This window comes from Petaurus breviceps, unplaced genomic scaffold, assembly GCF_028583685.1.
Source record: "Petaurus breviceps papuanus isolate PSGF00001 unplaced genomic scaffold, PetGlider_PUasm1.0 138, whole genome shotgun sequence".
Taxonomy (NCBI): domain Eukaryota; kingdom Metazoa; phylum Chordata; class Mammalia; order Diprotodontia; family Petauridae; genus Petaurus; species Petaurus breviceps.
The window spans coordinates 22,896,621-22,911,150 of NW_027185694.1; the positions used below are offsets into that span (position 1 = coordinate 22,896,621).

General features: G+C 51.3%; 1 protein-coding gene across 4 annotated transcripts in view; it reads left to right on the forward strand.

Moving 5' to 3' along the window:
- CAPN15 (calpain 15) overlaps positions 1-12,125 on the forward strand; it is a 107,592-nt gene extending 95,467 nt beyond the window's left edge. For 2 of the 4 annotated variants that reach the window (XM_069107953.1, XM_069107962.1), the window contains exons 6-12: positions 1,737-1,862; positions 2,220-2,372; positions 5,786-5,947; positions 6,474-6,691; positions 7,782-7,948; positions 8,481-8,659; positions 8,913-12,125. In XM_069107953.1, the coding sequence (XP_068964054.1) occupies positions 1,737-1,862; positions 2,220-2,372; positions 5,786-5,947; positions 6,474-6,691; positions 7,782-7,948; positions 8,481-8,659; positions 8,913-9,090 (1,183 nt within the window). In that variant the 3' untranslated portion in view covers positions 9,091-12,125. The other 2 variants (XM_069107979.1, XM_069107970.1) reach the window with 2 other exon arrangements.
- Positions 12,126-14,530: the final 2,405 nt, after the last annotated feature.

Here is a 14,530-nt window from a genome sequence, read left to right on the forward strand (position 1 = left end):
TGTGTGGTGTGTGGCATTTGTGTGCATGTGTGTACTGTGTGTGTAGCATGTGTGTGTGTACTGTGTGTAGTGTGAGTGTGTGTGAGTATGTTTTGTTTTAAGGAAAGTTACTTTGCTTTATTTGTGTTCTTAACACATTAATAATATGTTTCCAACTACACTGAAGAAACAGATCAAGGGGAGGTTTTAGAAAGAGCCACTAACTAGTGCATACGCAGGAGCCAAATGAGGGCTTCGTCCTCTGGCCAGAGTGTGGGCTGGACAAAGCCCCTAGACTGGAGATGGGGATGGGGAAACTGGCATTGCTTTAAAACCTTTGATGGTGCCCCCAAGTAGACAGAGGTCAGATACGTCACTGGAGACTGTGGGACCGGGTCTTTGCTAGGGCAGCATGAAGGACACAGGCTGATGCCCATAATGTGGTGGGATCAACAGGAAGGAATAGACTTCCTCCTGCGTTCAAGAGGCTTCTCTTCTAGGGAGCAGTGGGGATTTTAGGATCTTTATACCCACTCCTGTCTGTGAAATCTCAAGAGAAAATGCAGAAAGTTCCCATATGATGAGTTTGCAGAAAGGGGAAGAACAGAGTCAGACATTCCACTTAAGACAGGCTGCCTTTGGGCAGCCATCCACTGACTTATTTTAGTCAGTACCTGATAAAGGTCTCTACCTCATTTGTCAGGGAGTTGAGACACTGGGGTTGAATTTAGTTCCTCTTCTCCTGGTGATCTGTAGGGAATTAGTTCTTCTATCCCTCAGGGCCTCAGTTCTGCCATCTGCAGAGTGTTGAGGGGAGCAATCTCTGGCTCCTTGCTCCAGGGGTCCTGGGAGGATGCAGCCCTTCCTGCTGCCTAGAAGAGTTGGAAACGAGATTTCTGATCCTCCTGTAATGTCTCTGATGTGAGCCAAAACACATCACACAGCTTCTTCAGCACCTGGCTTTCCTTGGCTATAAAAGGAGCAGGAACTAGCTTTTGTTGAAGCATTGACAGCCCTCAGTGACAGACATTCACACCAATCCACACAGCCAGGGAGATTGGTCCAGTAGGGACCTTCTGCCATCTCCCTCTTTCTTGCTTTGTGCCCTTCCTGAGCAGGCTTGGACTTGGAATCCTGTAGCCCTGGGAACTGTCCTGGGCACAAAACTAGCTTCATGGCTGCAATATAACCAGTGCTGCCTTCTGGATTGGGGATGAGGTTCCTGAACAACAGTGACTCTGGGCCACCTCTGGTCATCCTGGCGTTGGAGCCTGTGTAAAAAGGAGTCTGGAGGATGGCAGTCTTCATTCTGGAAACTCTTTGAAGCTTAACAGGGAATCTTAGAAAACCATCTGGGCAGGCTGGGAAAATGCCAGCTATTATCATGCCCAGCTTGTCTCATAGAGGTTAGAGGACTATTCAATATCTAGGTTGCCTTTTTGGAACTTGTGCTCTTAACAAGTGCCACCCATAGACCACACAGTACTGTCTCAATGTTGAGATTACCATACAGATGGCTACATCTTGTGGAACAGTACAGCATCAGAAAGCCTTTTTGGTGCCTTCTTGGGGCTAGGGGAAGGTAGAACAACTCCCACTTGTGCGGTGAGAGAGCTCTTGGTTCAAGGGCCCGCAGTCCCACTATTCCCCAGAAATGCTGCCGTGGGACAGGGGACTTGGCAGTTCTCAGCTGCCCTGTCCTGGCTGAAGCTGGCACTGCCCCGTCAGCATGGGCTGTGCTGTGTCCCTGCTTCTAGGTTCCTTATGGGTGCTTCTTGTGGAGGGGGTAACATGAAGGTAGATGATGCAGCCTACGAGAGCATGGGCCTCCGCCCCCGCCACGCCTACTCCATTTTGGATGTCCGAGATGTCCAGGGCTTCAGGTGAGTGCATCAGGGGACCCTGACCCTGCCTCATGAGGAAAGAAATGGCAAAAACCAGGCAAAACCCCATGAGCCTAAGCCTCCAGAGGGTACCTGAAGGGGCTAGAGCTTCTGGAGTACTGATGGAGTACTGAATTACACACCAAGGAGTAAGGAGGGGCAGAGGAGCTCGCTACCCAAACCGTCCTGAAGACCAGAGGGTACAAATGTGCTCTCTGAAATAACCTGTCTCTAGAGCCCAGGACTTTAATAACTTATGACAGCTTCTCAAGACCTGCTGCCGTAGGGGGGGGGGGGCGGTGAGTGTCTCAGGTGGCCAGCAGTCCAGCAATCCTCATCTGTCACACTCTGCTGCAGGCTCCTGCGACTTCGGAACCCTTGGGGGCGATTCTCCTGGAATGGCAGCTGGTCAGACGAATGGCCTCACTGGCCTGGGCACCTGCGCCATGATCTCATGCCCCATGGCAGCAGTGAGGGGGTCTTCTGGATGGAGTACAATGACTTCATGAGGTGAGTGAGTTGCTGAGATGGAGGAAATTTATGTCAGACTGAGCTGGATTGCACAGGGTGCTTCAGAGCTTCAGAATCGTTACCTAGAGAGTAGCTGAGCACATCTCCTTCCCTGGTGCATCACCCAGGATTTGGGGGAGAGGCTTAGTGTAGGTGCTCAGTAAATATTTTATTGAATTGGCTAAATTGAAACAAAACTTTGGGGAAGCCTCCTGTTGTCTGTGGAGCCAGTTTATACCCTGACTAGGAGTAAGGACCTGCGTGCTCCCAAAAGGCTGCCCCTGTCTTTGAACACTCAGCAGCAGCAGTGTTTGGCTAGAGATGTGAGCTGCGATTCAGGATGGGCATGGCTGCCAATCTTCCTATTTGCCCGATGAAAATAACACTTCCTGCCCTTTCCCTTTTGCCTGTCCTCAGAGCCTTGTGAAGGAGTGAGTGCCCAGAGAGCTTATCAGAGCCCTTTGTGAAAGGTTGCCTCACACGTTGTCTGGTGCAGGGGATGCCGGGGCATGGATAGACCCTCTCCCAAGGCTGTCCTTAGGTGGATCAGGATTGGACACGGTACCTCACTGGCTAATTTGGGGCCTTTGGTCTCCAAGGCATCTCCCAGTCAGAGCAGCGGGTCCCAGCCCAAGGGCCAAGGCTCCCTGCTTCATGTTTTGTGAGTTCTGTGGGCCAGGCCTGTTCCCTTTTGTTTGTGCTCGCACAGTATACTGGGGCTAATACAAATGTTGAGTTGCTGAAACAGTGCCTCCCTCCAAGAGCTAGGAAAGCCATCCGTGCCACATACGGCACCAGACAAGCCATGGTAGCAGCCTCTCTTTCCTCTGTGCAAAAGCTAATAGCTAGGGGCGGCTAGGTGGCACGGTGAAGAGAGCACCGGCCCTGGAGTCAGGAGGACCTGAGTTCAAATGTGACCTCATACACTTAATCCTTACTAGCCATGTGACCTTGGGCAAGTCACTTAACCCCAATTGCCCTGCCTTCGCCCCCTCCAAAAAAGAAAAAAAAAGCTAATAGCTGGAGTGGGACGTCCAGGCCTTTAAGGTCTGGCACAAAGAGGAGAGGTGTGGCCATTCTGGGGGTGGGCGAGGGTTGGAGGACAGACTCACATACTTGTGGCAAGCCAGGAGTTTGCTAGCCAAAACTCATATGACTGGGTGGGGTGGTGATGTTACAGTAGTGTATCGGGGCCAGGCAGCAGATTCCAGGTCAGAGTGACGGGATTATTGTTTCCAGTCTCTGAAAGCTCTGACTCAGTAGGACACAGGGGTGAAAAATACGAGAGCTTCACATCCCCAGTGTGGGCTGAGAGGGTAGCGAGGGAGGGACCGTTAGGCTGTTTCTTGATCCATCCTAGTGAGGAGCTCTGTTTTCCCTAGGGTAGGAAAACACGGGCCTCTGAACTGCAGGCCACCAGATGGGCAAGTCTAGATAATGAATCGGGGGCACCTGGCAGAAGTTCTCCCTCTGCCCATCCCCCATGAGGCTTATACCTGGGATCCTTGCACCACCTGGTGGTGAATGGCAGCATCTGCAAGGGGCAAGAAAGACCCAGATTTATTGGGTACCTGTTCTCTTAGAGAAACCTAGACTTGGAGCTGGTAGGATAGAGAAGGACAGGTAAGAATGTAGCCTAGCTCCTGCCTTCCTGCAGCTTGCAGTCTAGTGGGAGGCACAAATGCCCCACCTTGGCATGGGATGCTTTTTACAGCCTGGTTCTCTCCATCTCCTACTTCTCACTTCCCTTCTCCCCTATTATGTTTACTTACCAGGTTACAGGTCTCATTATAACGGAGTGTAAGCTCCTTGAGGACAAGAGCTAGTTTTCACTTTTGTTTGGAGAGCTCTAGCCCATAGCACTGTATCTGTAATTTATTAATGCTTATTGAACTAGATTGAGAAAGAGAGTTCTGGGCCTAGCTTCTTACAAGTAACCAGCAGGGTTAGGTGCTTTTGAGAAGACAGGAAGGAGGAAAGGGACGTGATTCCTGCCATGAGAAAGCAGAAAACCTATTTGGGGAGTGGAAGCAAAAGCACAGGAACAGAAATTAGCCTGGCATATTCAAGAAGCAGGGTAGGCAATGGCTGGAATGGCTGGGTGGGATGGGGGGGAGAGACAGAGACAGAGATTGGCTGGGTTATGGAATCTGGAGGAAAGAATTTTACATCTGGAATCACAAGACCTGAGAGAGGTCTGACATTGCCTAAGTGACTTCTTTTTTAGGCATACAGTTGGACTGTATGGCCACCCAGGTTCTTGACAACTTAAAAGTTCGGGGGGTGGGGGTGGCAATTCTTATTCTTTGACTAGCAAGTCCCTTAACTTCCTTCTGCCTCAGTTTCTTCATCTGCAGAATCAAGGTTGAACTATCCAACTCACAGGGTTATGGAGGAAAACTGCTTAATAAACCTTAAAATACTATATTAAACATGAATTAGGATAGGTGGGGAAGGCTAGGCTATAAAATGTCTTGAAAACTAGGCTGAGGAATTTGCACTTGGAAAGCCATGGAATGTTTAAGTAGAATGAATAAGTGAGTGAATGAATGGAAAAGCACTTATTAAGTGTTTACTATACACAAAACACTGTGCTAAGCCCTGGGAGTACAAATAAAAAATGAGACAGTCCTGGCCCTCAAGAACCTTACTTTCTAATAGAAAGAGACAATACATACATGAAAAGTGTGATCCATGGGGGCGACTAAGTGGCACAGTGAATAGAGCACCGGCCCTGGAGTCAGGAGGACCTGAGTTCAAATCTGGCCTCAGACACTTAACACAAAAACTAGCCATGTGACCTTGAGCAAGTCACTTAACCCCAATTGCCCTCCAAAAGGGGGGGAAAAGTGCTATCCAAGGAGGGGTTTTTTGATTTGGAAAGTCATAAGAATGCTTTTTGGATTCTTTGGGGAACATATTGACATTCTTTCTAGTAGCAAGAATTGTATTGATTTAATTGCCTACAAAACTATAGCAAGGGGGCTTTGGGGGAGGGGTGCAGGAACTGAAGGTATGCATGAGAAATTAAATTGGCGACATGTGCAAGATTAATTGGAGGCCTCTTCACTAGTTAGGAGGCTGTTATCCTATATGAAGTGATAAAGGTGTGGATTAGATTGGTAGCACATAGAATGGAGGAGAAAAGGCAAATCTTAGGTCTCAGTATCATGGGGGCTCCTGCTTCCCAGGGAATAAGGGGTCGCTGTGGATGGCATTGGTGAGAACCTCTAGGCTGCCCTCTCTGGATTTTCTGAAGAGCCCGGAGAAGTGAGCTATACCATCATCCCCATGGAGAAAAGGCCAAAGATCTTTGTGGTTTTACTGTCAAGCCTTGTATAGTGAGTTGTATGGTCAGTAGATTAGCCCCCAGATGATTTTACCTTCTCTCAATGTCACCCTCCTTTCTGCAGGTACTTTGATTCTGTTGATATTTGCAAGATTCATTCCGACTGGCATGAAGTACGGGTGCAAGGGGCCTTCCCCAATAAGGCCAGCGGGCCCATCATGGTGACGTCCCTGACTGTGCTAGAGCGAGCCACCCTGGAGTTTGCTCTTTTCCAGGAGGGGAGCAGGTAGGTGCCAGGCCAGGTGGTGTGGAAGGAGTTCAGGGGTCATGGGGAGCTGCTCTGCAGACATTCTGTTTTCCTGATTCTGTTAACACTACTTACCCTCCCTCCCCAGGGTTACCATATACCACTGAGACTAAGAGCTTAAGAGTAGGATGAGGAGATAGGAAAGTGGAAAGGCTTCAGATCTTGGCTACCTTTGATTTTACTTCTGCATGAAAGTTTGGGAGATAAGAATTAGGGTATCTAGGAAAACTTCAGGATAGGAGAAAATATTGAGAGCAGCCAGTAGTTAGTAGAATGAGCTCTGCTCTGGGCTCCTGGGACATACCAAAATGCCTCTGAGGCCCAGCTTGGTGAGGCATTCTGGGGAATTTACCTGCAAGATTTCTTCCTCGGTGTGGGTGGCATCATTGTGGCCATTTAGTCAGCCCTGGCTTGCCTCTCCCTGAGCCCTCTAGTGTGGCATTCTCCCCAGGACAGAGGAGGTTTAGGATCCTGACCAGAGCTTCCCCTCCCCACCCCCTTCCAGACGGTCAGACACTGTTGACAGCCACCTCCTGGACCTGTGCATCATGGTGTTCCGAGCAACCTTCAGCAGCGGGAATAAGCTAAGCCTGGGCCGACTCCTAGCCCACAGCAAACGGGCAGTGAAGAAGTTTGTGAACTGTGATGTGATGCTGGAGCCAGGGGAGTATGCAGTTGTGTGCTGTGCCTTCAACCACTGGAGCCCCGCCTCAACAGCTCAGGGTAAGGAGCGGCCTTGGGCAGCCTCCCAACCCACGGAGAACAGCAGCTCTGCTTCTGATGTGGCCCTAGGCAGCCAGGGAGAGGGCACTGGGTGATGCAGGTAAGGGAGCAGAGAAGATAGGACAAGAACCTGTCAGTCAGGTACAAATACATGGTGAATGGGTGACTTAGGTCAAATTATCTAACTCATCTGGGACTTAGTTTCCTCTTTGGTTAAATAAAGTTAGATCAGTTGGTCTCAAGGTCCCTTCTAGTTTGAAAATTCTGTGATTTTTGAGGGAGGATCACATGGGTTTGAATCTAGCTTTGCTTCTTACTAACTTTATGCCCTTGGGCAAGTCATATCCTCTTGAGTCTGTAAAGTAGAAATATTAATATTTTCACTGCCTCTCTTTCTCTGTAAACCATAAAGTGCTATATGAATGTGAGCCGAGATCATGGTGATGGGATGAGCATCTCCTCTGTGGTGTCGGATCCTATGTTGAATGCTGTGTGGGGATCCAAAGGATGGTGGAAATCCATTTTAGCCACATAGGGGGCCCTGGTTAGACCAGGGGACAGAGGATGTGTGAAAACATCCACTGGTCCAAATAACAGGATTTTGAAACTGCCACATTGCCAGCCATCCCTGTATCTGTCTGCTTAGAAGTTTCCAGAGTGATAAAAGCCAAAGACCCAGAGCAGGATCTCTTAGCATAGACAGACTTCCTCAAGGAAATGTTGGTGACCCCCAGGGTCCTTTCTAGGCCTTTATCTGTGATTGGAGGTGGTTGACATCAGGAGTTCTAGTTTTGTCTGAGGGGCTCTTAGGATGCCTGATAAGAGCCCAGGAAAGGGGAGTGAGGTAACCTACAGTGTAGGATGGATTGGGCCAAGGGGGAAAGAATCTCCCTCTTTTTAGAGACACTACCTTTGCTTCACTTTTATTCCAGCAGAGTAGGTGGACTTAGGGAATGGGGGGCAAGGAAACCTTGACCACGAGAACTGGATATGTCCCCAGTAGTAGATGGGAAAGGTATGCAGGGGATGGAGAAGCTGAAATGTCTGCCTTCACTCAGGCCTCTCCCATCACTGCTTTGCCCCTGCCCAGTTTCCAGCCCCACAGGAGGAGTAGGGCGCAGTGCCCCAGAACCTCCTGGGCACATATTGGCTATCTACAGCTCAAGACTGGTCATGGTGGAGCAGATTGAAGCCCAGCCCACCACTCTGGCCGATGCCATCATCCTCCTGACTGAGAACAAGGGCGAAAGGCATGAGGTAGGTACTAGATGCAGGGGGGAAAGAGGAAGAGCCCCAGAGCTGACCGGGGCTGCCCGTCCTCCCACCAGTTAATGTTGGGCTTCCTGCCTCTCGGTGTGCCCCAGTAAGCCAGAGGGCTGACTCCCTCGCAGGACCTTCTCCTCACGTGTGATGTCCGTGATGAACACTGGGAAGCCAATAGACCTGGCTTCACATCTAGGCTCTGCTCCTTCCAAGCTGTGTCACCCCCTCCTTTGGGCCTCAGTTTACTTCTCTGGAAGGTTAGGAAGTAGGACTAAATGGTGTCGAACCTCTCTTAATAGTGCTTGCTTTCTCTGGTTCTGCTCTCCCTGGATGCAGCTCTTCAGAAGGCCAGGAGAGGGCACCGGCTGAATAGCTGTGGACTTGGGTGGTCCTGCAGAGCCAGAGCTGCCCAGGCGCCAGTTCCACTGCCCCCTCCCCTTCCTCTGTCATTCGTTGGGGGATGGGGAGTAGGGAGGAGAGGAGGACTTACTGATATGGGAGAAATGCCATCCCCCCTTTGCCCTAGGGCCGGGAGGGTATGACCTGCTACTACCTGACGCATGGCTGGGCGGGCCTGATTGTGGTCGTAGAGAACCGTCATCCCAAGTCCTACCTGCATGTGCAATGTGACTGTACCGACAGCTTCAATGTAGTCTCCACCCGAGGCAGCCTCAAGACCCAGGACAGTGTCCCACCCCTGCACAGGTGAGGCCCCGCTGGCTGCCAGCATCCTGTTAAACCTTGGCCCCTTCCCTGAACAGGAGACCTCCTGGGGACGAAGACAAGGAGGGCGCTTTCTGGGCTTGTGTCCTAGTATCCTCAGTGGGTTGCTTTTCATAGCCCCTCATCTTCAGAGCAAACCTTGAGCATTGTCAGTCCCTGGTGCCAACATGACAAGGATGAGGGCAGGAATTTCCTCCATTCTGTCTGGCTCCATCATCTGGTCCTTCTCCTTCAGGCAGGTGCTGGTGATCCTCTCCCAGCTGGAAGGGAATGCCGGCTTTTCCATCACACACCGCCTGGCTCATCGAAAGGCTGCCCAGGCCTTCCTCAATGATTGGATGTCCACCAAAGGGACCCACAATCCTCTGCTCACACCTGAGGTTGCTGGGCTCCATGGTCCCCGGCCCCTATGACCCCTGTTCTGCCCTTCTAAGGGCACCTCACTTTCTTCCCCCATCCCAGCCTCTCCTTGCTTCATGCCTTCTCAGTTTGTTTCGGTTCCCAGCCCCTTCTGCTCTCCATTGCAGCAGAACCCACCGACCTCCTGACCTCTCTGTTCCCATTCCCTCACCCACAGCCACACCCTCATCTTCTTGATTACTCTAAGGGTTCTTCTGGAGTCTCTGCCTTGGAGCCAGCACACCTGAAGTGAAGCCCCATGCCCTGGTCTTTCTTTTCTGATTCTGCCCTAGGGTGGATCGGGAGAGATCAGACTAACTGGGCTTGGGATTCCTATCACTTCCCCTCCCCCTAGTTGCATGCACTTTATGAGGGAGACTCGGAAGATGTAGGGGGCAGGGACTTAACAATGCTTGAACCTTAGAAATCTCAGGATCCCCATCCAAGGGACATAGTCCTGAAGCCTGAAGTGGGCATTACCAACCTCCTGATTCTGACATCCTCCTGCTTTGATCGAGTGGAGAGCTGAAGGTGGCTGGCCCAGAGGCATGACGTGGTGGTGAGCCCTCATGGTCCAGGATCCAGCCATGGCATCAGCTTCTGCAAAACAAAATACCTCTAATGAAGACGCTGCTTGTCTCCACTGTGGCCAGTCCCTGGGAAGCTGCTAGAGATCTAGCTGGGTGCAGAAACGAGGGGATGAGGACTGGGGAGCAAGAGCGGGCTGGAGGAGATACCCCTCTGACCCCCTCTTCTAGTTTCTTCTGTCATGGGAATTTAGGGGTCCTTCCCCTTGAAAACTTTAGCCAGGATTTCAAATCACAAAACCAAAATACTCCTGGGGGCAGGATCTAAGGCATTTCAGTGTTTATGGAAGGAAGGCTTGCAGTGGAGGTGCCTGGCTCAGAGCTTTCAGGTCCAAGTTCACCTCCTCCTTCCCCTTCCCTGGTTCATCTCCTTTCAGGGATACAGCAGCCATCTCCCTCTTCCCGCTTCCCAACTCACCCAGGTAACAGGGACCTAATGCCCAGGACTAGGGTCCTGAAGGATCCTAGTTTTTCACATGCTTTGTGGGGAGGGTTTGTCAGCAGCTGAGCAGGAAGACAGAAGCTAGGCCCAGAACTGTATTTTGAAACTTTTAAGTAAACCAGAACAAAATTATCTATGTAAAGGAGATGGGAATAAAAAATGGGGAGTCCAAAGGCCTGGATTTCAACAGAAGGTCCTCTCTCGCCCCTCCTCATGACCCCTTCCCTTCCCATCCCCACCAATGATACTATGCAACTCCCAGAGAGAGCAGTGCTAGGATAGAAGCCATGCCCTGAGGGTGGAGAGACAGGGCCTCCCTTCTGCTCCCACCTTCCCTGGGGTGGGGAGAGGCTGTGGTGCCAGCGAATTGGCCTAGGGTAGGGGTGGGAGGGACAATGTCTGTAGGATCCCTAAGGGGCCATGTTGCCAATTGTGGATCATTTTGTTTTTAATGAAATACCTTCCCGAACCTTTAAGCAAACTCTTCTGCCTTGTGAGCCCAGGATGTTAGGGCTGACAGGTGTGTTCTGACCTCCTGGGGAAGGGAGTGGGCTGGAATGGGAGATCTGTCCCATCTGGGGAAGAGGCTGGAGGCTCATGGTGGGACGGATATCTGTTCACTGTGGGCCTGGAACTCCACTGGGATCCGTGAGTTCCAACCCATCCCAGTCTTTCCCCCCGGCCCCCGACGTCGGCTGCCCAGAGCTGCAGCCAATAGCCAGGCCTGTCTCCGACTCAGAACAACCTGCCATCCCAGCGTGTCAGGGCCATCCATGTCCTGGCCCCCGTCCTGATTCCTGGAGGGTTTGGGGGCCCTAGAAACCTGTGTCCTTTTGGAAACACAAAATAGATAGGGCCACCAGTCCCATGAGGTTTAAAGTTTTGTACTCAGTGAAACTAGCACTTGTGAACACTAGCATCCCTCCCCTCCACGACTCCATAGGTGCTATGTTTTTAAACCCAGGGCCCTCTCTGGGCATTGGGCCCCAGCAGCAGGGGAAAAGGAAAGTCCAGTTTGAGTCATTGTTCCACTTGGCTCTGGCTCCTACTGAGACTAGCCAGCCTGGCGTCCTGTTGGGCAGGGGCCTGATTTAGTGCCAGGCTCAATAAAGACTTCAGAATAATAATTCAGGTTTCAGAAAAGTATTAAATAGAAGCATGTCACAGTGTAGCATAGCTCCCAGCTTCACGCATTTGGATATCCCCCAGATCAGATCCCATTTTCACCACCTAGCTGCTCCCAGTGCCAGGGGGTTCACCTGGTACACCCGTTAGTCTTGTCCCCAGCATCCATTTTGCAGAGGGCCTTTTGCTATCATTAGGTTACCAAAATCCTCTCATACTCAAGCCCCAGTTCTTTTTTCGGAAGCCCAGGGTGAAAAATCTAGCCTCTGGGGTGGGGGTGGGGATAGAGTCTCAGACTCGGGGCCCAGGTGACTGGTAGTACCCCAGCAATTGCTTTCTCCACCACCCTCCCTATTCCTGTCTCCCCAGATGTGCCCTTTTCCCCCAGCATTCCCTGTGCCCCCAACCCCAGAGTGGGGTGCAGCAGTGGGATGTTTAATTCTTTGGTGTCTGTTTTGTGAATGTCTGAGCCCGGGCTCCCTGCCGGAGGGAGGAATGGGAAGGAGGCTCACCAGTCCTGGTGTGCCTGCCCCTGGCCCTCCCGCAGGACCCCACCTCTGCACTGCCTCATCAGACCTGCTGCCCCCTCCCCTGGCAGCGGGGAGCCAAGCTCATCCAAACCTTTGTTTCTGTGGTTCCCTTTTTTTAAAAAAAAAATCTGTCAAAAATACCTAAAACACTATAATCTGCCCTTCCTTTTCTCCTTTTTATTTCCTTTTATTCTCTCTGAGCTGTGAATATTTTTAACCCTGTAAATACTGTCCAGCTCTTATGAAACATAGGCTATTTTGTCAATTGTAAATCAGAACTGTAATCCCTGTATGATATGTCTCCATGGGTGGTTTTCAGACTCAGGCTCCAATGGACCAAATAAAAAGTTTTGTTTTTTAATGAACTCCTGGAGTCTTCTCTTCTCTTCTCTTCACCTCCACCCCAGCTCAAGGTTTCCTCATATCACTAGCTCTAGACAGAACAGCCTGTGTGGTGAGAAGGAAGGAGATCAAGACTTTCCAGGTCTCGGAGCTCTCCCAGAGCCCATTTCTGCCTACGATAACTCGAGCTCCTCAGAGAAAGCTCCCCAAGGCAGGCTTCCTGATCTGGAGATTGGGCCTATGAACCTCTCCCATCACACCCAGGACCTCTGGGAGTCCTGATGGCCTGAACTTGGAACCGGCAAGCCTTGGTCTGAATCCCAACCGTGACCCTGGCCATATGATCCTGGGTGAGTCACAGCCTTCCTCACTTGGGGTGCTTCCCAGTGAGATAACGTGTGTAAGACACCGCAGTCCTTAGAGCAGTCCATAAATGTCAGTGGTGATTATCATCACTGGCCAGGCATCTCGGAAGCTCCAGCTGTGGGGAGTGACCCTGCAGCTACCATCCTAGATGCAGTCGCCCCAAGCTAAGCTCCTGGTACTTTCTGTACCAGGAAACACTGACGAAGCAGCATCATGGGGCCTGGAGAAGAGCACTCAGCAGGGGGCCAGTCAAGCTCAGGCTCCACCCTGACTCTGGACTCTCATCCACTTGATGCCCATGTGACTCTGGGCGTGTCATCTCACATCTGTGGGCCTCAGCTTCCTCATCTGTAAAAGGAGAGGACCGGACTGGGTGATGGCAGCTCTAACTGATCCTGTGATGGTGTGAGTGGTGTGAACCACGAGCCTTGGTTTCCTTCTCCATATAATGGGAATACTATGCTTACGCTCCCTACCTCGGAGGTTGTTGGAAGGATCAAACCAGAGATGCGCTCAGACCTAAGGGCACAGGGCCCCTGAGCTCCATGGTCCTTCTGTTCCCTGAGCGGCCATGGTTCTTAGCCTGGCTTCCCACAACACAGGTTCTCGAACTTGCTGAACCAAGACTAGGAGAAGTGAGGCAGTCAGTACCTCAGGGACCAAGGCCTTTGGGGACCGCTGTAAAGATGGGGCCATATTTCGGGGGCATTGCTGAGGAACGTCTGGGGCATCCAGAGATCTCAGTGTTTGGAAATGAGCAGAGGCATCCTATGGGAGGCTGCCCCTGTGCCCTTCCTTCCTAGAAGCTGTGCTGCTGAGGCAAGGAGCCAGCTGCCAGCACCAGCAGGGAGAGTTCAGGCTTCTTAGCCCTGGGAACCCCTGACAGGCCTAAGGGGACTGTTCTTCCCAGCAGAGAAGTGGAGGTAAAGAAGAAGGGAGCCACCCCCATCTCCTATGGCTGCACAAGACAGTTCTACCAATTACATGGAGGGCACAGGGTAGTGCCCTTGAAGAACAAAGGCTGCCCAGAAAGGTCTGTGCTGGCTTTAGTTACCTAGTAGACAAGAGAAAGCAGGAGTTGGGGGGAGGGGGGAAGGGAGTCAGAAGGGCCAGCCTCTGCCTGCCCCTTGACTGGCCTGGGGCAGGAACCTCAAGAGACCAGCACAAGGAGACAGAAGGAGAAAATTTCTGTCTTTCTCATAGCAACTTGTAATAGATTTTTCCAGGCAAAACATCTTTGCATTCAGGAGGCCTTGTCTAAACCTATCAGAGTCACCCAGGAAGGAACAGATGGAAAAGGGGAGGGGGGGGGATGTGGGGGTAGAGAAAAGTTTTCCTCTTTATCTCCGCCCCCATTCCTCCACACACACCCCTCCACTCCTGTTTCCTTGGGAATTCAGTATTACTTCCGTGGAGGAAATGTGGTACCAGAAGAATGCACCTAACTCCCCTTCTTCTCCTGCCCTTTATTGGGGGTAGGATACTATTAACTAGGTAGCTCCACAATTGGCATTATAAAGGTCTCCTTCCCATGCTCGCTTCCTTCTGAATGTACTCTTGGTGGGCTGCTACAGAAGGAGACAGGAAGGTAATATTTCATCCAACATGTCCTCCTCCCCTGCCCCAAGACCCCTGGGATGGGAGGGCAGACAGTAAGATTCACCTGGTGCCTTACGGGTTCTCTCAGCTGTGCCCTAGGACGAAAGGAGATCCTGGTGAGCCTTAAATAGGCAACTTCTATCTAAAGGGACCTGCCCCCTTGCCCCTCCCCTACACATATGCGTGGCTCTGAAGACCCAGGCACTGACCAGTGCCCTGACCGAATGAACACTACACTCCCGTCTGAGAGCTCCCTTCATTGAGACTCAAAAGGTGATTTCATCTGATCTCTCCATGAGGGTGAGGCTTCAACTTGGTATGGGGAAAGCAAGGGTCGGGCAGCTCAGCTGGAGATGCTCTGATTCTTAGACATCCTTGATTCTCTAGGTCCTGTCTCTAGTCCAGCATTCTGGCCTCTGCTTCCCGCCCCACCCCCAACTCAAACCATCATCCCACCACCACT